Source organism: Staurois parvus, unplaced genomic scaffold (genome assembly GCF_062004578.1).
Source record: "Staurois parvus isolate SC_StPar_1 unplaced genomic scaffold, SC_StPar_1.0 ptg001173l, whole genome shotgun sequence".
Classification (NCBI taxonomy): Eukaryota; Metazoa; Chordata; class Amphibia; order Anura; family Ranidae; genus Staurois; species Staurois parvus.
The window spans coordinates 271,450-293,296 of NW_028318969.1; the positions used below are offsets into that span (position 1 = coordinate 271,450).

General features: G+C 42.3%; 1 protein-coding gene across 1 annotated transcript in view; it reads right to left on the bottom strand.

The window, feature by feature from the left end:
* Positions 1-11,159: 11,159 nt before the first annotated feature.
* The window catches only part of LOC149438977 (myosin light chain 3-like), a 61,613-nt gene continuing 50,925 nt past the window's right edge, over positions 11,160-21,847 (bottom strand). The window contains exons 6-7 of the mRNA XM_089659615.1: positions 17,501-17,534; positions 11,160-11,402 (exon numbers count right to left, since the gene is read on the bottom strand). Coding sequence (XP_089515741.1) covers positions 17,506-17,534 — 29 coding nt within the window. The 3' untranslated portion in view covers positions 11,160-11,402; positions 17,501-17,505. The remainder of the gene's footprint in view (positions 11,403-17,500; positions 17,535-21,847) is intronic.

The window sequence follows — 21,847 nt, forward strand, 5'->3', positions numbered from 1 at the left end:
TCTCCCCTTATGTATTATACATGGAGATCATATCCCCCCCTTATGTATTATACATGGTGATCATATCCCCCCTTATGTATTATACATGGAGATCATATCCCTCCTTATGTATTATACATGGAGATCATATCCCCCCCTTATGTATTATACATGGAGATCATATCCCCCCCTTATGTATTATACATGGTGATCATATCCCCCCTTATGTATTATACATGGAGATCATATCCCCCCTTATGTATTATACATGGAGATCATATCCCTCCCCCCTTATGTATTATACATGGAGATCATATCCCACCTTATGGATTATACATGGAGATCATATCCCCCCCTTATGTATTATACATGGAGATCATATCCCCCCCTTATGTATTATACATGGAGATCATATCCCCCCTTATGTATTATACATGGAGATCATATCCCCCCCTTATGTATTATACATGGAGATCATATCCCCCTTCATGTATTATACATGGAGATCATATCCCCCCCTTATGTATTATACATGGAGATCATATCCCCCCTTATGTATTATACATGGAGATCATATCCCCCCTTATGTATTATACATGGAGATCATATCCCCCTTATGTATTATACACAGAGATCATATCCCCCCTTATGTATTATACATGGAGATCATATCCCCCCTTATGTATTATACATGGAGATCATATCCCCCCCTTATGTATTATACATGGCGATCATATCCCCCCTTATGTATTATACATGGAGATCATATCCCCCCTTATGTATTAAACATGGAGATCATATCCTCCTTATGTATTATACATGGAGATCATATCCCCCCCTTATGTATTATACATGGAGATCATATCCCCCTTATGTATTATACATGGAGATCATATCCCCCCTTATGTATTATACATGGAGATCATGTCCCCCCCTTATGTATTATACATGGAGATCATATCCCCCACTTATGTATTATACATGGAGATCATATCCCCCCTTATGTATTATATATGGAGATCATATCCCCCCTTATGTATTATACATGGAGATCATATCCCCCCTTATGTATTATACATGGAGATCATATCCCCCACTTATGTATTATACATGGAGATCATATCCCCCCTTAGGTATTATGGAGATCATATCCCCCCTTATGTATATCCCCCCTTATGTATTATACATGGAGATCATGTCCCCCCCTTATGTATTATACATGGAGATCATATCCCCACTTATGTATTATACATGGAGATCATATCCCCCCCTTATGTATTATACATGGAGATCATATCCCCACTTATGTATTATACATGGAGATCATATCCCCCCTTATGTATTATACATGGAGATCATATCCCCCTTATGTATTATACATGGAGATCATATCCCCCTTATGTATTATACATGGAGATCATATCCCCCCCTTATGTATTATACATGGAGATCATATCCCCCCTTATGTATTATACATGGAGATCATATCCCCCTTATGTATTATACATGGAGATCATATCCCCCTTATGTATTATACATGGAGATCATATCCCCCCCTTATGTATTATACATGGAGATCATATCCCCCCTTATATATTATACATGGAGATCATATCCCCCTTATGTATTATACATGGAGATCATATCCCCCCTTATGTATTATACATGGAGATCATATCCCCCCTTATGTATTATACATGGAGATCATATCCCCCCTTATGTATTATACATGGAGATCATATCCCCCCTTATGTATTATACATGGTGATCATATCCCCCCTTATGTATTATACATGGTGATCATATCCCCCTTATGTATTATACATGGAGATCATATCCCCCCTTATGTATTATACATGGAGATCATATCCCCCCTTATGTATTATACATGGAGATCATATCCCCCCTTATGTATTATACATGGAGATCATATCCCCCTTATGTATTATACATGGAGATCATATCCCCCCTTATGTATTATACATGGAGATCATATCCCCCTTATGTATTATACAAGGAGATCATATCCCCCCTTATGTATTATACATGGAGATCATATCCCCCCCTTATGTATTATACATGGCGATCATATCCCCCCCTTATGTATTATACATGGAGATCATATCCCCTCTTATGTATTATACATGGTGATCATATCCCCCTTATGTATTATACATGGAGATCATATCCCCCCTTATGTATTATACATGGTGATCATATCCCCCTTATGTATTATACATGGAGATCATATCCCCCCTTATGTATTATACATGGAGATCATATCCCCCCCCTTATGTATTATACATGGCGATCATATCCCCCCCTTATGTATTATACATGGAGATCATATCCCCCCTTATGTATTATACATGGAGATCATATCCCCACTTATGTATTATACATGGAGATCATATCCCCCCTTATGTATTATACATGGAGATCATATCCCCCTTATGTATTATACATGGAGATCATATCCCCCCTTATGTATTATACATGGAGATCATATCCCCCTTATGTATTATACAAGGAGATCATATCCCCCCTTATGTATTATACATGGAGATCATATCCCCCCCTTATGTATTATACATGGCGATCATATCCCCCCCTTATGTATTATACATGGAGATCATATCCCCTCTTATGTATTATACATGGTGATCATATCCCCCTTATGTATTATACATGGAGATCATATCCCCCCTTATGTATTATACATGGTGATCATATCCCCCTTATGTATTATACATGGAGATCATATCCCCCCTTATGTATTATACATGGAGATCATATCCCCCCCCTTATGTATTATACATGGCGATCATATCCCCCCCTTATGTATTATACATGGAGATCATATCCCCCCTTATGTATTATACATGGAGATCATATCCCCACTTATGTATTATACATGGAGATCATATCCCCCTTATGTATTATACATGGAGATCATATCCCCCCCTTATGTATTATACATGGAGATCATATCCCCCATTATGTATTATACATGGAGATCATATCCCCCCTTATGTATTATACATGGAGATCATATCCCCCCTTATGTATTATACATGGAGATCACATCCCCCTTATGTATTATACATGGAGATCATATCCCCCCTTATGTATTATACATGGAGATCACATCCCCCCTTATGTAATATACATGGAGATCATATCCCCCTTATGTATTATACATGGAGATCATATCCCCCCCTTATGTATTATATATGGAGATCATATCCCCCCCCTTATGTATTATACATGGAGATCATATCCCCCCTTATGTATTATACATGGAGATCATATCCCCCTTATGTATTATACATGGAGATCATATCCCCCCTTATGTATTATACATGGAGATCATATCCCCCCTTATGTATTATACATGGAGATCATATCCCCCCTTAATCTCCTCTTCTTAGTAGAGAATACATTCAGTTCCTCTAATCTCTCCTCATAGCTGAGCTCCTCCATGCCTCGTATCAGTTTGGTTGCCCTTCTCTGTACTTCCTCCAGTTCCCCAATGTTCTTTTTGTGAATTGGACCTCGAAACTGAACTGCATATTCCAGAGGAGGTGTTACTAATAATTTTTACCCGGGGGGGGGGGAGGAATGATATCTCTCTCACTGGAGCAGGGGCGGACTGACAACTCATGGGGCCCCCGGGCAATAGGGGATCATGGGGCCCCTGTGTCCTTGCCCAAACTCAAAAAACCCTTTTGAAAAAGGTACCAGGGGCATCTCATGGGGCCCCCTACTGACCCTGGGCCCTCGGGCAGTGCCTGAGTTTTCAAATGGTCAGTCCGCCCTTGGTCTGGAGTCTATACCTCTCCTAATACAAGAGAGGATTTTGCTCGCATTAGAACCCGCAGCTTGGCATTGCTGCCATTATTAAGCATACCAGAACCCCCAGATCCTTCTCCACAATTGACACCCCCAGATGTACCCCCCCAGTATGTATGATGCATATTCTTAGCCCCCCCAAGTGCAGAACCTTACATTTATCACCATTAGCCCTCATTGGCCCCATAGTCCCCCAATTACACAGAGCATTGAGGTCGGCTTGTGGAGACATCCTGTAAGGACGTTATTCCCGGCACAGCTTGGTGTCATCTGCAAAGACTGGAATGGGGTTTATAATCTCACACCCCATATTGTTTATAAATATATTAAAAATAAGGGGTCCCAACACTGATCCCTGGGGTACCCCACTAATCACACTGAGCCTTGGGGTACGCCACCAATAACCCTGAGTCTTGGGGTACACAACTAATAACACTGAACCTTGGGGTACACCACTAATAACACTGAGCCTTGGGGTACACCACTAATAACACTGAACCTTGGGGTACCCCACTAATAACACTGAACCTTGGGGTACCCCACTGATGACCCCAGACCATTCAGAGTATGAATCATTAACAGGGGCGGACTGACCATTTGGAAACTCGGGCACTGCCCGAGGGCCCGGGGTCAGTAGGGGGCCCTATGAGATGCCCCTGGTACCTTTTTCATAGGCTTTTTTGAGTTTGGGCAAGGGCACAGGGGCCCCATGATCCCCTATTGCCCGGGGGCCCCATGAGTTGTCAGTCCGCCCCTGATCATTACCCACTACTCTCTGAATATGATCTTTTAGCCAGTTTTCTATCCATTTACATACAGATTTTTCCAGCCCGTAGACTTTACCTTACATATTAGCCGTGTGTGGGGAACTGTGTCAAACGTTTTTGCAAAATCCAAGTATACCACGTCCACCACCACCCCTGTGTCTAAGTATACCACGTCCACCACCACCCCTCTGTCCAAGTATACCACGTCCACGTCCACCCCTCTGTCCAAGTATACCACATCCACCACCACCCCTCTGTCCAAGTATACCACGTCCACCACCACCCCTCTGTCCAAGTATACCACATCCACCACCACCCCTCTGTCCAAGTATACCACATCCACCACCACCCCTCTGTCCAAGTATACCACGTCCACCACCACCCCTCTGTCCAAGTATACCACGTCAACCGCCACCCCTCTATGCAAGTATACCACGTCCACCGCCACCCCTCTGTCCAAGTATACCACGTCCACAGCCACCCCTCTGTCCAAGTATACCACGTCCACCGCCACCCCTCTGTCCAAGTATACCACGTCCACCGCCACCCCTCTGTCCAAGTATACCACGTCCACAGCCACCCCTCTGTCCAAGTATACCACGTCCACCGCCACCCCTCTGTCCAAGTATACCACGTCTACCGCCACCCCTCTGTCCAAGTATACCGCGTCCACCACCACCCCTCTGTCCAAGGTTTTGCTCACCCCCTCATAAAAAGCAATCAGATTTGTTTGACAACTGCTGTCTTTCATGAATCCATGCTGTCTATTGCCTAAAAATTTTGTTTCCAGCAAGAACTCCTCTCTGTGGTCTTTTATTAAACTCTCCAGTATCTTCCCAACTATAGAAGTTACACTAACAGGTCTATAATTACTTGGTAAAGATTTTGACCCCTTTGTAAATACTGGCACCACATTGGCTGAGTTTGGATTGGGTTTGACCCCTTTGGTTCCTTAGTCCCAGTGAAAGGAACTCTTAAGGCGTCAGCATACCAAGACATTTTGAACAATTTCACGCTCCCAACTTTGTGGGAGGAGTTTGGGGATGGCCCCTTTGTGTTCCAACATGACTGCGCACCAGTGCACAAAGCAAGGTCCATAAAGACATGGAGGAGCCAGTTTGGGGTGGAGGAACTTGACTGTCCTGCACAGAGTCCTGACCTCAACCCCATAGAACACCTTTGGGATGAATTAGAGCGGAGACTGCGAGCCAGGCCTCCTCCCCCGACATCAGTGCCTGACCTGACAAATGTGCTTCTGGAAGAATGGTCCAACCTTCCCATAGACACCCTCCTAAACCTTGTGGACGGCCTTCCCAGAAGAGTTGAAGCTGTTATAGCTGCAAAGGGCGGGGCCAACTCAATATTGAACCTTATGGAATAAGACTGGGGGGCCATTAAAGTGCCATGTGCGTGGAAAGGGCGGGGCCAACTCAATATTAAACCCTACGGACTAAGACTGGGATGCCATTAAAGTTCCTGTGCGTGGAAAGCCCCCAGTAGGTTGCAGCAGAAGGTCAAATCTACATCTACTGCTGGATTGCTAGCACCTTCTTGTAGTGTCTATGTTACCCCTCCTCGCAGGTCCTGGGAACATGATCATCTTTTTATGTACATTATATCATCTCCAGTACATTATATTATCTCCAGTAGGCCATGTCTACTACCATTGCTTCATTCTAGTGCTGCATCCTCTAAATGCCTCTTTGGCATTCAACACTTGTGGGAGTGATGGATGCCTGTGTTCCCTGCCATGAATGACTTCCTTCCTCCAACCCTCAAATCACTGTAGGACTCACCAATGACGTAGGTGGTAGAAGAAGGAACCGTGGCATGTGGTGGGGGACACAGGCAGCCACCATGCTGGGTCACTGAAGAGGTGGAAATACTAACTCTTCAATTACAGGTTAGTGGCAGGTTAACCCTGACAAAGAGTGGTCCAACCCACTTAGGAATAATTCTTCAGGGATTGGCCAGCTAGCAAACATACAGAGTAAACCATGTGCTCTAATTAGGTATGTTCTCCCGGGGACTGGAGCTGTCATTCAGTATGAGGGAATGTCATGATTGCATTGGCCTGTTGGACGGGTGTCAGACATCATGACTGAGATGGCTCTACATCATCGGAAAACATGACTGAGGATGGATGTACATTATGGGTCTTTCTTTTTGTTATCAATACCGTGAATGAGTAGGGCTAGGGGTACTATATACCTCTTGCTTATTTACATTGGTATCTAGGTGCTCCCTTTTTGTTAAATGGGGTTTCCATGTTCCGATAAGCCCCTTGCCCCCAAGACCCCCACAACCACTGGGCCAGGGATGTGGGAAAGAGGCTCTTGTCCTCATCAACATTATTATACAGTATTTATAAAGCGCCGATAGTTGGCTCAGCGCTGTACATTACAGAGGGGGACAGAACATGTGACAGAACAATACCAATACAATGCAAAACATGAGGGGATCGAGGGCCCTGCTCCTTGGAGCTTACAATCTAGGAGGGAGGTGATGGTGGCACAGGAGGAGATAGCTGTGGGGGATGGGGTGGTAGGAAGAGTGGAGGAGGTCGGCAAGTTAGCAGGGGGTGGGGTAGGCTTCCCTGAAGAGTTGGGTTTTCAGGGTGCGCCTAAAGGAGAGGAGAGTAGGTGATAATCTGAAGGGTTGGGGCAGGGAGTTCCAGAGGATGGGTGACGCCCTGGAGAAGTCCTGGAGGCGGGCATGGGAGGAGGAGACCAGGGAACTAGAGAGAAGGAGGTCTTGTGAGGAGCGGAGTGTGCGTGTTGGGCGGTACTTGGATATTAGGTCAGTGATGTAGTTCGGGGCAGTATGGTGGACGGCTTTGTACGTCAGTGTTAGGATTTTGAGTTTGATCTGTTGGGCAATCGGAAGCCAGTGGAGGGATTGGCAGAGGGGGGTGGAGGACACTGAGTGGAGGTCAGTGGAGGGATTGGCAGAGGGGGGTGGAGGACACTGAGTGGAGGCCAGTGGAGGGATTGGCAGAGAGCGGTGGAGGACACTGAGTGGAGGCCAGTGGAGGGATTGGCAGAGGGGGGTGGAGGACACTGAGTGGAGGTCAGTGGAGGGATAGGCAGAGGGGGGTGGAGGACACTGAGTGGAGGCCAGTGGAGGGATTGGCAGAGGGGGGTGGAGGACACTGAATGGAGGCCAGTGGAGGGATTGGCAGAGGGGGGTGGAAGCCAGTGGAGGGATTGGCAGAGGGGGGTGGCGGAGATGGAGCGGTTGGAAAGGTGGATGAGTCTGGCAGCCGTATTCAGGATGGACTGAAGCGGGGATAGCCAGCGGAGAGGCAGGCCAGTGAGGAGGGAGTTGCAGTAGTCGAGTCGTGATATGATGAGGGAGTGGATGAGCTGTTTAGTGGTTTCTGGGGTTAGGAACGTGCGGATTTTGGCGATGTTGCAGAGGCGGAGTCTGCATGTTGCGGAGGCGGAGTCTGCATGTTGTGGAGGTGGAGTCTGCATGTTGCGGAGGTGGAGTCTGCATGAGTTTGTTAAAGATTGGACTTGGGGCTGGAAGGATAGGTTGGAGTCCAGAATGACACCCAGTACTCTGGCCTGCGGGGCCGGTTTGATGGTGGCGTTGTTGGACATGATGGAGAAGTCAATGGGGGGTGGGGTCCGGGCTGGAGGGAAGACAAGAAACTCGGTTTTGGAGAGGTTCAGTTTAAGGAAGTGGAGCGACATCCAGTCTGATATGTCGCTCAGTAGGCGTGTGATTCGGGCGGAGACTGAGGGGGTGAGGTGGGGGGTTGGGGGCAAAGGTGCTTTCTGCTGGCAAAGTACCCCTCATGTTGATGGAATGTGGTTTAGTGTGGATTGCTCACCCCCTTCCCTCTCCTGCATGCTCGGATAAGGGACTGGCGTGGATTTTGTGTGAGAGGGTTTCCCCTTTACCAGACCTTAAGGTCCGGTATGGAATTTGGGGGAACCCCACACTGTTTTTTTTGGGAGGGGGTCACCCTTAACATACATACTAGATTCTCATTAAGTATGTATTTTTAGGGGGAATGTTTTTTTTTATGGGGGGGGCCTCATCTAGGATAAGGGTCTGGTATAGATTATGGGAATCCCCGACCGTTTTGTTTACAAACAGATTTATTTCTTTGTCATTTTCAGCGTTGCTGTAGTGGATTGCGTGCAGCACCCAGATGCCCCACTTCACAGGCAGGGACAGGGCATACCCCAGTCATTTATTTGGGGTTCACATTTTTATCATTTCATGTTAAGCATTACTAAAATTGTTGTTCCTCACCAATAGGAATTTGTTTTTGTTTTTGCTTTGGTACCTGTTCCCTGGGGCATCACCCAGACTTCGATGCAATTTGTTTGGCAATCCCTTGCCTATTAGCCTAGAAATTGGCAATTACAGTTTTTGTAACATTGGCTTTAATAGGGGTAGCGTTGGCACGTGAATTTTATTAATGTTGGCCAAACCTGCCTCCAACTGAACCCAGGTATGTTCGGCTTGTTCCTATCCAGGGGCGGACTGAGAACCCATGGGGCCCCCAGGCAATAGGGGATCATGGGGCCCCTGTGTCCTTGCCCAAACTCAAAAAAGCCTATGAAAAAGGTACCAGGGGCATATCATGGGGCCCCCTACTGACCCCAGGCCCTCAGGCAGTGCCCGAGTTTCCAAATGGTCAGTCTGCCCCTGTTCCTATCTATGGTTTAACCTTTTGGATAACTCAACAGAGTCTGGCAGATAATAGAACATGGAAAACTTCAGAACACAGCAATCTTAGAGATGTTTGCAGTATGATAAAAATGATTACAACTTAAAAGCAGATGAATATGACTCGCAGACAATGAAGACTCCTAGACCATGAAGGCTTCTAGATAAGGAAGATTCTTAGATAAGGACGGCTCTTAGATAAGGAAGATTCCTAGACAATGAAAACATTGAAGACTCCTAGAAAACTAAGACTCCTAGACAAGGAAGACTCATAGATAAGGTAGACTCCCAGATGAGGAAGACTCACAGAAAAGGAAGACTCAGACAAGGAAGACTCATAGACAAGGTAGACTCCTAGACAATGATGTTTGCAGTTTGAAAAATATGATTACAACTTAAAAGCAGATGAATAAGACTCACAGACAATGAAGACTCCTAGACGATGAAGACTTTTAGATAAGGAAGACTCCTAGATAAGGACGACTCTTAGACAAGGACGACTCATAGACAAGGTAGACTCCTAGATGAGAAAGACTCATAGAAAAGAAAGACTCAAACAAGGAAGACTCATAGACGAGGTAGACTCCTAGACAATGAAGACTCCTAGATGAGGAAGACTTATAGACAAGGAAGACTCTTAAACAAGGAAGATTCCTAGACAATGAAGACTAGATAAGGAAGACTCTTAGATAAGGAAGATTCCTAGACAATGAAGACTTCTAGACACTGAAGACTCTTAGACAAGGAAGACTCTTAGACAAGGAAGACTCTTAGACAATGAAGACTAGATAAGGAAGACTCTTAGATAAGGAAGATTCCTAGACAATGAAGACTTCTAGACACTGAAGACTCTTAGACAAGGAAGACTCTTAGACAAGGAAGACTCTTAGACAAGGAAGACTCTTAGACAAGGAAGACTCATAGACAAGGTAGACTCATAGACAAGGTAGACTTCTAGACATTGAAGACTCCTAGAAAACAAAGACTCGTAGACAAGGAAGACTCATAGATAAGGTAGACTCATAGATAAGGTAGACTCCCAGATGAGGAAGCCTCACAGAAAAGGAAGACTCAAACAAGGAAGACTCATAGACAAGGTAGACTCCTAGACAATGATGTTTGCAGTATGAAAAATATGATTACAACTTAAAAGCTGATGAATAAGACTCGCAGACAATGAAGACTCCTAGACGATGAAGACTTTTATATAAGGAAGACTCCTAGATAAGGATGACTCTTAGACAAGGAAGACTCCTAGACAATGAACACTTCTAGACATTGAACACTCCTAGACGATGAAGACTCCTAGAAAAAGAAGACTCATAGACAAGGAAGACTCATAGACAAGGTAGACTCCTAGATGAGGAAGACTCCTAGATGAGGAAGACTCCTAGACAAGGTAGACTCCTAGACAAGGTAGACTCCTAGATGAGGAAGACTCATAGAAAGGGAAGACTCAAACAAGGAAGACTCATAGACAAGAAAGACTCATAGACAATGTAGATTCCTAGATGAGGAAGACTCATAGAAAAGAAAGACTCAAACAAGGAAGACTCATAGACGAGGTAGACTCCTAGACAATGAAGACTCCTAGATGAGAAAGACTTATAAACAAGGAAGACTCTTAAACAAGGAAGATACCTAGACAATGAAGACTAGATGAGGAAGACTCATAGGCAAGGTAGACTTCTAGACAATGAAGACTCCTATGTGAGGAAGACTGATAGACAAGGAAGACTCTTAAACAAGGAAGACTCCTAGACATAGAAGACTCCTAGACAAGAAAGACTGCTAGCCAATGAAGACTCCTAGACAATAAAGACTCATAGACAAGGCAGACTCATAGACAATAAAGACTCTACCTGTTACATCAAAGACAATCAGAAGAACTTTATTGAATTAAACTTTGTACAAATGTATATATTGTTATTTATAACAAAAATATATGGACATCACGTAGTCCTTCTGCTTGAGTAGGGTGAAACCTTGAGTCCGGAAATGTAGACTTTACGATGGGAAGTGGTCATTACATTTCAGAGGCTCTTGATTGGAAGATCCAGTTTAGAGGAGATGATGGCTGTCAACTGATGATTATCTGATGAAGTATTGCAGGAGAACCTAAAAAAGATATAAGTGATTAGATAGATATATAGATAGTTGTCCTTTTATGAAACAGAAATCAGCGGCGATCCTGAGGATCATTGCTGATCTCCGATCATTTGTGGTTTAGGAAACAGAGATGATCAGCGGAGAACATGTTCTCCGCTGATCATCTCAGCACACAGATGGCCAGTATATGAAGGAGCGATGTCAGCTCTTCACTGGCGATCTGTGTTCTTCCTCCAGATTCTCCAGCCCAAGATGGAGAATTGGAGGAACCGCAAACTAAGCAGCGATAATTTACCTCTGCTTAGTAAACGGTGTTTGACTGATCTCTTCCTGTAATCTCACTAGATTATAGTAAAAGCAGCTGTTTTCCAGCGTTTGTAGATCGTTCTCCCTTCATTCCGTGAACTGATCTACACCGCTTCATAAAAAGGCATTCACAGGAGAACTGAGCAGCGGTCATTTACACTGCTTGAGAAAAGGACACCATAGATAGATATATAGATAGATAGATAGATAGATAGATAGATAGATAGATAATAGATAGATAGATAGATAGATAGATAGATAGATAGATAATAGATAGATAGATAGATAGATAATAGATAGATAGATAGATAGATAGATAGATAGATAATAGATAGATAGATAGATAGATAGATAGATAATAGATAGATAGATAATAGATAGATAATAGATAGATAGATAGATAGATAGATAGATAGATAGATAGATAGATAGATAATAGATAGATAGATAGATAGATAGATAGATAGATAGATAGATAATAGATAGATAGATAGATAGATAGATAGATAGATAGATAGATAATAGATAGATAGATAGATAGATAGATAGATAGATAGATAGATAATAGATAGATAGATAGATAATAGATAGATAATAGATAGATAGATAATAGATAGATAGATAGATAGATAGATAGATAGATAGATAGATAGATAGATAGATAATAGATAGATAGATAGATAATAGATAGATAATAGATAGATAATAGATAGATAGATAGATAGATAGATAGATAGATAGATAGATAGATAATAGATAAATAGATAGATAGATAGATAGATAGATAGATAGATAGATAATAGATAGATAGATAATAGATAGATAGATAGATAGATAGATAGATAGATAGATAGATAGATAATAGATAGATAGATAATAGATAGATAGATAGATAGATAATAGATAGATAGATAGATAGATAGATAGATAGATAGATAGATAGATAATAGATAGATAGATAGATAGATAGATAGATAGATAGATAGATAATAGATAGATAGATAGATAGATAGATAGATAGATAGATAGATAGATAATAGATAGATAGATAATAGATAGATAGATAGATAGATAATAGATAGATAATAGATAGATAATAGATAGATAGATAGATAGATAGATAGATAATAGATAGATAGATAGATAGATAGATAGATAGATAGATAGATAGATAATAGATAGATAGATAATAGATAGATAATAGATAGATAATAGATAGATAGATAGATAATAGATAGATAGATAATAGATAGATAGATAGATAGATAGATAGATAGATAGATAATAGATAGATAGATAATAGATAGATAATAGATAGATAGATAGATAGATAGATAGATAGATAGATAGATAGATAGATAGATAATAGATAGATAGATAGATAGATAGATAGATAATAGATAATAGATAGATAATAGATAGATAGATAGATAATAGATAGATAGATAATAGATAGATAGATAGATAGATAGATAGATAGATAGATAGATAGATAATAGATAGATAGATAATAGATAGATAATAGATAGATAGATAGATAGATAGATAGATAGATAGATAGATAGATAATAGATAGATAGATAGATAATAGATAGATAGATAGATAGATAATAGATAGATAGATAATAGATAGATAGATAGATAGATAATAGATAGATAGATAGATAATAGATAGATAGATAGATAGATAGATAGATAGATAGATAGATAGATAGATAATAGATAGATAGATAGATAGATAGATAGATAATAGATAGATAATAGATAGATAGATAGATAGATAGATAGATAGATAGATAGATAGATAGATAATAGATAGATAATAGATAGATAATAGATAGATAGATAGATAGATAGATAGATAGATAGATAGATAGATAGATAATAGATAGATAGATAGATAATAGATAGATAGATAGATAGATAGATAGATAGATAGATAGATAATAGATAGATAGATAATAGATAGATAGATAGATAGATAGATAGATAGATAGATAGATAGATAGATAGATAATAGATAAATAGATAGATAGATAGATAATAGATAATAGATAGATAGATAATAGATAATAGATAGATAATAGATAGATAGATAGATAATAGATAGATAGATAGATAGATAGATAGATAGATAGATAATAGATAGATAGATAGATAATAGATAGATAATAGATAGATAATAGATAGATGGATAGATAGATAGATAGATAATAGATAGATAGATAGATAGATAGATAGATAGATAGATAGATAATAGATAGATAGATAGATAGATAGATAGATAGATAATAGATAGATAGATAATAGATAGATAATAGATAGATAGATAGATAGATAGATAGATAGATAGATAGATAGATAGATAATAGATAGATAGATAATAGATAGATAATAGATAATAGATAGATAGATAGATAGATAATAGATAGATAATAGATAGATAGATAGATAGATAGATAGATAATAGATAGATAGATAGATAGATAGATAGATAGATAGATAGATAATAGATAGATAGATAATAGATAATAGATAGATAGATAGATAGATAGATAGATAGATAGATAGATAGATAATAGATAGATAGATAATAGATAATAGATAGATAGATAGATAGATAATAGATAGATAATAGATAGATAATAGATAGATAATAGATGGATGGATGGATGGATCCACTATCCTTATTTGTCCTGTCCCCAAATTTTAGGTTCTCCCCAGAAAAGGAATAGAAGGAAAATCTTTTAATGGGACACTAGGATTTCCTCTCACTTCCTGTTTTGGCTTTGGGACAGGAAGACCCCCCAATAAATAAATAAATAAAGGCTAAAAATAAAAACGTATATATATATAAATACAAACAAATTTTGCTAAGTAGCTCAATGAGTGAAATTGAGATTTTCTACCGAAATCCCTCCTTTTACCTCCACTAACCTATTGTTTGTCATTATTGACAATGTCTTTCAGCCAATTGTATGAATCGGAAGCGTGATTTGGAGAAAGACGCCGGAGTATTTGATTGGATGCTAAGAGACGTATTCAGAAATGTCACAATTTCACGATAATATTGAGTTTGAAATATCCCTCACATGTCGTCACCAACGCTCACTCTAATTGCTCCTTTTGATGCTGTAAACGACGTATAAAGCTTTATAAATGAGCTTTCTGTGGTTAAAATGTTTCTGTTACCGATACTTATGTAACTATTTTTATTATCCTGAGGAAAAAAGGGAAAAAAACAGAATTCTGTAACCAAGTTCCTTTTTAAACTGGAAAAAAATATATTTTTAGACACCTACTGACAGTCTTCTGCCCAATCTTTGAAATCCTCATCAAGGCAAAGGAAAAAAGGAGAGGGTGAGGATAAATGAGGAAAGGAGAGGGGAGAAAAAGAGGGGAGGGCAAGAGAAGAGAGGGCAGAGGAGGAGGGGAGGACAGAGTGAAGTGATGAGAGGAGAGTGGAGGAGAGGAGAGGTTGAAAGGAGGAGAAGGCATGGGAGAAGAGAAGAAATTTAAAGGGATGAGAGGAGACGGCAGCAGAAGAGAGGAGAGAAGGGGAAGAGTGGGGAGGTGAAGGGATGAGAGGAGAGAGCAGGAGAGCAGAGTGAAGGAGAGGATGAGAGGGGAGGAGAAGGCAGGGGAGAAGGTGGGAGGGAATGAGGAGAGGAGAGTCGAAGGGATGAGGGGTGAGTGCCAGACAGGAGAGTAGAGTGGAGGAGGAGAGGAGAAGGCAGGGGAGAAGAGGGGATTAGAGGAGTAGGAGAAAAGAGTTGAAGGGATAAGGGGTGAGTGCAGGAGAGGAGAGTGAAGGTGAAGGGATGACATCAGAGAACAGGAGGGGAGGAGAAGGCAGGGGAGACGAGGAGCAGGAGAAGAGAGTTGAAGGGATGAGAGGAGAAAGCAGGACAGTTGAGTGGAGGAGTGGTTGAGGCGGGTGGGAGGCAGGAGAGAAGGGGGAGGAAAGGAGGAGTAGAGAGTTGAAGGGATAAGTGGAGAGTAGAGGAGAGTAGAGGAGAGGAGGTAAGGAGAGGGCAGTAGAGGAGAGAGGAGGAAAGTGCAGGGAGGTAGGGATTAATGGAAGGAAAGAAGAGGGGAGTAGGGATAGTAGACAGGAGGGGAGATGGGATTTGAAATGAAAAGGAGGCATAGGAGAGGAGACAAGATGGGATGCAAAAGAGAGGAGGAGAATAGAGGAGAGGATAATGGAGAAGAGGAGATGGAGAAGAGAAAAAAGAAGAGGGGAGGTGAAGAGATGATGATGACGGAAGGAAGGAGAGAGGAGCTTAAGCGGACAGGGGAAGTAGAAAAGGAGAGGAAAGGCTTTAGAGAAGAGAGGAGAGTGGGAATAGAGTGAAGGCAGGAGAGAAGAGGGAAAGAGAGGAGGGCAGCGAGGAAAGGGGAAAATAAGAGGAGGTACAGGGAGGTCATGGAAAAGAGGGGAAAAAAGATGGAAGATGATATGGAGAGAAGAAGATTAAGAAAGAAGAAGGAGTGGAGGAAAAACAAAGGAGAAAGAGAGGAGAGGGAAAGGTCATGAAGGGGAAAAAAGAGGACAGAGAATGGGAGACCAGAGTAGAGGGTACTAAGAGGAGAGGAGGGCTTAGGGGAGAGGAGAAGAGAGGATTTAGGGGAGGGGAAGGGAGGGGAAAAGAGGATTTAGGGGAGGGGAGAAGAGAGGGCCTAGGGGAGGGAAAGGGAGGGGACAAGAGAGGGCCTTGGGGAGGGGAGAGGAGGGGAGGGGAGAAGAGAGGGACTTGGGAAGGGGAAGGGAGGGGAGCAGAGAGGTCCTTGGGGAGGGGAGAAGAGAGGGCCTTGTGGAGGGGAAGGGAGGGGAGCAGAGAGGGCCTTGGGAAGGGGAAGGGAGGGGAGCAGAGAGGGCCTTGGGGAGGGGAAGGGAGTGCCTTGGGGAGGGGAAGGGAGGGGAGCAGAAAGGGCCTTGGGGAGGTGAGGGGAGAAGAGAGGGCTTTGGGGAGGGGAGAGGAGAAGGTTTTGGGGAGGGGAGAAGAGAGGGCTTTGGGGAGGGGAAGGGAGGGGAGAAGAGAGGGCTTTGGGGAGTGGAGAAGAGAGGGCTTTGGGGAGGGGAGAAGAGAGGGCTTTGGGGAGTGGAGAAGAGAGGGCTTTGGGGAGGGGAGAAGAGAGGGCTTTGAGGAGGGGAGAAGAGAGGGCCTTGGGGAGAAGAGAGGGGAGAAGAGAGGGCTTTGGGGAGGAGAGGGGAGAAGAGAGGGCTTTGGGGAGTGGAGAAGAGAGGGCTTTGGGGAGGGGAGGGGAGGAGAGAAGAGAGGGTTTTGGGGAGTGGAGAAGAGAGGGCTTTGGGGAGTGGAGAAGAGAGGGCTTTGGGGAGTGGAGAAGAGAGGGCTTTGAGGAGGGGAGAAGAGAGGGCCTTGGGGAGGGGAGGGGAGAAGAGATGGCTTTGAGGAGGGGAGAAGGGGGGCTTTGGGGAGGAGAGGGGAGAAGAGAGGGCTTTGGGGAGGGGAAGGGAGGGGAGATAAGAGGGCCTTGGGGAGGGTAGGGGAGGGGAGAAAAGACGGCTTTGGGGAGGGGACAAGAGAGGTCTTTGGGGAGGGGATTGCAAAGAATGACTTCTCTTTAACAATGGAGAATGTAGTGTCCAATGTACATGAATCTGTAGTAACCAGCTGGGAATTATCTTAATTTTTCCTGATTTCGGTCAATTGACGCCATGAAATGTGGTTGCCATGGATTGCAGCAAATGAAGTGACAGAGAGTTGCTGGAAATGGTGAAAAGAAAATGAATGTTGCCGGGTGATCACAATTCCAGCCAACATTATTCATCTCACCTTTTTTAGCCGTCCAGGATGTGCTTCACAAAGGCTGAAAGAGAAGAAGAGAACCATTGTTAGTTCTGGAGCCAAGACTGTCCTCCAAGGAGTAGACTTCCCGTTACCTCGGCCTTCTTCTCCTGGCTAGCCTGTTACCGGAAACATGAAGCCGTGAAGTCACATGACTTCCCTCCAGGAGGATATAATTGCTGAACCACAATGGCTTCCACTTCTCTCTTCCTAACCACGAACCCCATGTGAGTGCGGACTAAGCGCCCTCAGATCTCCTCCACCATCTCTTGGGATCAAGTCTGCCATCTTGGCCTTGTCCCGGAGGAAAGTCATGTGACTACACGGCTTCACGTTCTAAGATCAATATTAGTCGGATCTGTTACCAAAACATCACATTTTTGTCTTTCTCCCCAAAACGCTGTCCACAGATGACTAATATTTTTCCTCCAGAAGTTCTCAGCTGGGCCCTTGGCTTCCATATCTCCTTGGCTTCGATGTCAACAAGCATTAGAGCGAACACGGCCGATGACAGGAATCTCACGGCTGACCTTCCTGCCAACTTAGCGAGCGAATATCTCCCCCAAAAACGGCCAACTTCTTTCAGATGTCGTAACGTGTTTTCAGCCCCTGCGAGGTTTTTTTTTTTCCTCGGCCATGAGAATGTTTCCCTTCCATTAATGACGTTCTCAGGCTTGGAACAGAAAAATGTCCAACGACTCGAACAAAAGGGAAACGCGGAACCTGAACTTTGTATTCTGGTAAAAAAAAAAAACAGAAACTGGCGGCCAAGGAAAATAGGAGGAATATTGTTCAACTGCAAGCCGTCTATAAAAACAAGTAGCAATTCCATCCCTGACATGGGAGAGGTAGGGCTTCTCTATGGACTGTGTTGGAGTGGGGGTTGGGTAATGGGGGAGGGGGGGGTTGGGTAATGGGGGAGGGGGGGCACTCAATATTATGAGACTGAATAGAAAAAACAGAATGATTGAAATCCGTGACGTCTACAGAGTGGGCTCCCCCTGGATGAAGGATTTATGACTGCCTCCTCCTAGATGGACAATAACATTGCAGTGAAGTATCAGATTCTGTCAGATTGTTTAAATAACCTTTTCGTGGGAAACTTTGTCCAAAATGTAACTATTTTTGGATAAGAAACGTGAAAAGAAAACATTGAGGCAATCCTTCCACTGAAAGATACAAAGTCGCTGCCGTCCATCCATATATCCCGTCCATCATATCCATTCATTCATCCATCCAACCATCCATCCATATATCCCGTCCATCATATCCATTCATTCATCCATCCATCCATATATCCCGTCCATCATATCCATTCATTCATCCATCCAACCATCCATCCCGTCCATCATATCCATTCATTCATCCATCCAACCATCCATCCATATATCCCGTCCATCATATCCATTCATTCATCCATCCAACCATCCATCCCGTCCATCATATCCATTCATTCATCCATCCATCCATATATCCTGTCCATCATATCCATATCCATTCATCCATCCATCCAACCATCCATCCATATATCCCATCCATCATATCCATATCCATTCATTCATCCATCCAACCATCCATCCATATATCCTGTCCATCATATCCATTCATCCATCCATCCATCCAACCATCCATCCATATATCCCGTCCATCATATCCATTCATTCATCCATCCAACCATCCATCCCGTCCATCATATCCATTCATTCGACCATCCATCCATATATCCTGTCCATCATATCCATATCCATTCATCCATCCATCCAACCATCCATCCATATATCCCGTCCATCATATCCATTCATCCAACCATCCATCCATTCATATATCCCGTCCATCATGTCCATATCCATTCATCCATCCAAATATCCCATCCATCATATCCATATCCATTCATCCATCCATATTTCCTGTCCATCATATCCATTCATTCATCCATTCATTCATTCATTCATTTATCCATCCAACCATCCATATATCCCGTCCATAATATCCATATCCATTCATTCATCCATCCAACCATCCATATATCCAGTCCATCATATCCATATCCATTCATTCATCCATCCATCCATCCATCCATCCATCTATCCAACCATACATCCATATATCTAGTCCATCATATCCATATTCATTCATTCATTCATCCAACCATCCATCCATATATCCAGTCCATTATATCCATACCCATCCATTAATCCATTCATTCATCCATCCATCCAATCATCCATCCATATATCCAGTCCATCATATCCATATCCATTCATTCATCCATTCATATATCCACTCCACCATATCCATACCCATCCATTAATCCATTAATTCATCCATCCATAAATCCAGTCTAGCATATCCATATCCATTCATTCATCCATCCATCCATCCATTCATATATCCACTCCACCATATCCATACCCATCCATTAATCCATTAATTCATCCATCCATAAATCCAGTCTAGCATATCCATATCCATTCATTCATCCATCCATCCATCCATTCATATATCCACTCCACCATATCCATACCCATCCATTAATCCATTAATTCATCCATCCATAAATCCAGTCTAGCATATCCATATCCATTCATTCATCCATCCAACCATCCATCCATATATCCAATCCATCATATGCATATCCATCCATTAATCCATCAAATCATCCATCCATCTATCCAGTCCATCATATCCATACCCATCCATTAATCCATTCATTTATCCATCCATCCATCCATCCATTCATCCATCCATCCATATATATTCATCCATCAATGCATATATTTGGTCATCCATCCATTTATTATCACAGATTGTTTGGCTCCTTTTTAAATCATAATGATAACAGAAATCCCCCAAATGGCCCGGATCAGAATTCCCCACCCCCAGATCAGAAGTCTCCGCCCCCAGTTCAGAAGTCTCCGCCCCCTGGAATGTTCGGCCTTGGTACAGACACACAAGGGGACACACACAGGGTACAATGACCATTAAAAGTTCATTCCCCACATCTGTGGCTTTTTACATGGCAATCAGTGTCAGTGTATAAATAGTCAGTGAGTTTGTTAGCTCTCATGCGGATGCACTGAGCAGGCTAGATACTGAGCCATGGGGAGCAGAAAAGAACTGTCAAAAGACCTGCGTAAGAAGGTGATGGAACTTTCTAAAGATGGAAAAGGATATAAAAAAATGTCCAAAGCCTTGAATCTGCCGGTCAGTGCTGTGCAATCACCTATTAATCATTCTTGGTCTACCTGACCTTGGCTCGGTATCAAGAAATCCCCGAATTTTTCACTCTATAATAAATGATTGAACAATACTGACTGGCTTATTCAAGGCTTTGGACATCTTTTTATATCCTTTTCCATCTTTCCCAACAGAAGTACTGCTACAGGGCGGCAGGGCTGCACAAAATCAGGTATATATACCTGTTTGCATTTCCAGGTAGAGGGAGCGTACGCATGCGCCGCCCTACCCACGCCGCTGTTGGTGGCTAGGGATGTCAATCACCCGGGTCCCGGCCGCCACTCAGAGATCACCAGGTAAAGCTGACACCGATCATTGTACAGGAGCTCTGTGCGAGGTCTCGATCATGTGATCACTGATTGGCCAATCAGTGATCACATGCACAGTAGTAAGCAAGATGTCACTTCTGACATCATTGCTTACTATGTGTGAAATCTGTGAATGATCACAGAGATCACATGGTACAGGGCCATTCACAACAGCCTTGTACCATGTGACAAACTGTGAGCAATCACAGCTCTCACAGTAGTTCTCAATGGCTGCAGGAATGCAGCCAGAGAGAAGGAGAAATGATTCCTCTTACAGCCTTTATGGGTGTAAAAGCAATCAGTGAAAAATAAAAAAAAAAATCTTCATCACCCCCCACAAGTAGTACTTTGTCACCATGGTGACTGTACTGCTAGGGTGACAGGATGTAAAAAATAAATAAATAATAATAAAAAATAAAAATGTAACAATTAGAATTTTGGTTATAAACTAATTTGGGTTATTTATTTATTTATTTTTTACTAAAAAGATAACTGAATACATTTTGGCCAATATTTATGAAGAAAGATTATTTATTTGCAAAATTTTATAAGAAAAACACTTTTTTTTCAACATTTTTCATTTATATAGCAAAAAAAAAAAAATCCCACCAAAATAAAGTTTTATCCGTCTTAAAAAAAATGCTGAACAATTCATAGCGCTGAAAGCTGAAAAGTGGCCTGGACAGGAGGGGGGTGGATTTATTTGCAAAATTTTATAAGAAAAACACCTTTTTCTTCCAACATTTTTCATTTATATAGCGAAAAAAAATTAAAATCCCACCAAAATAAA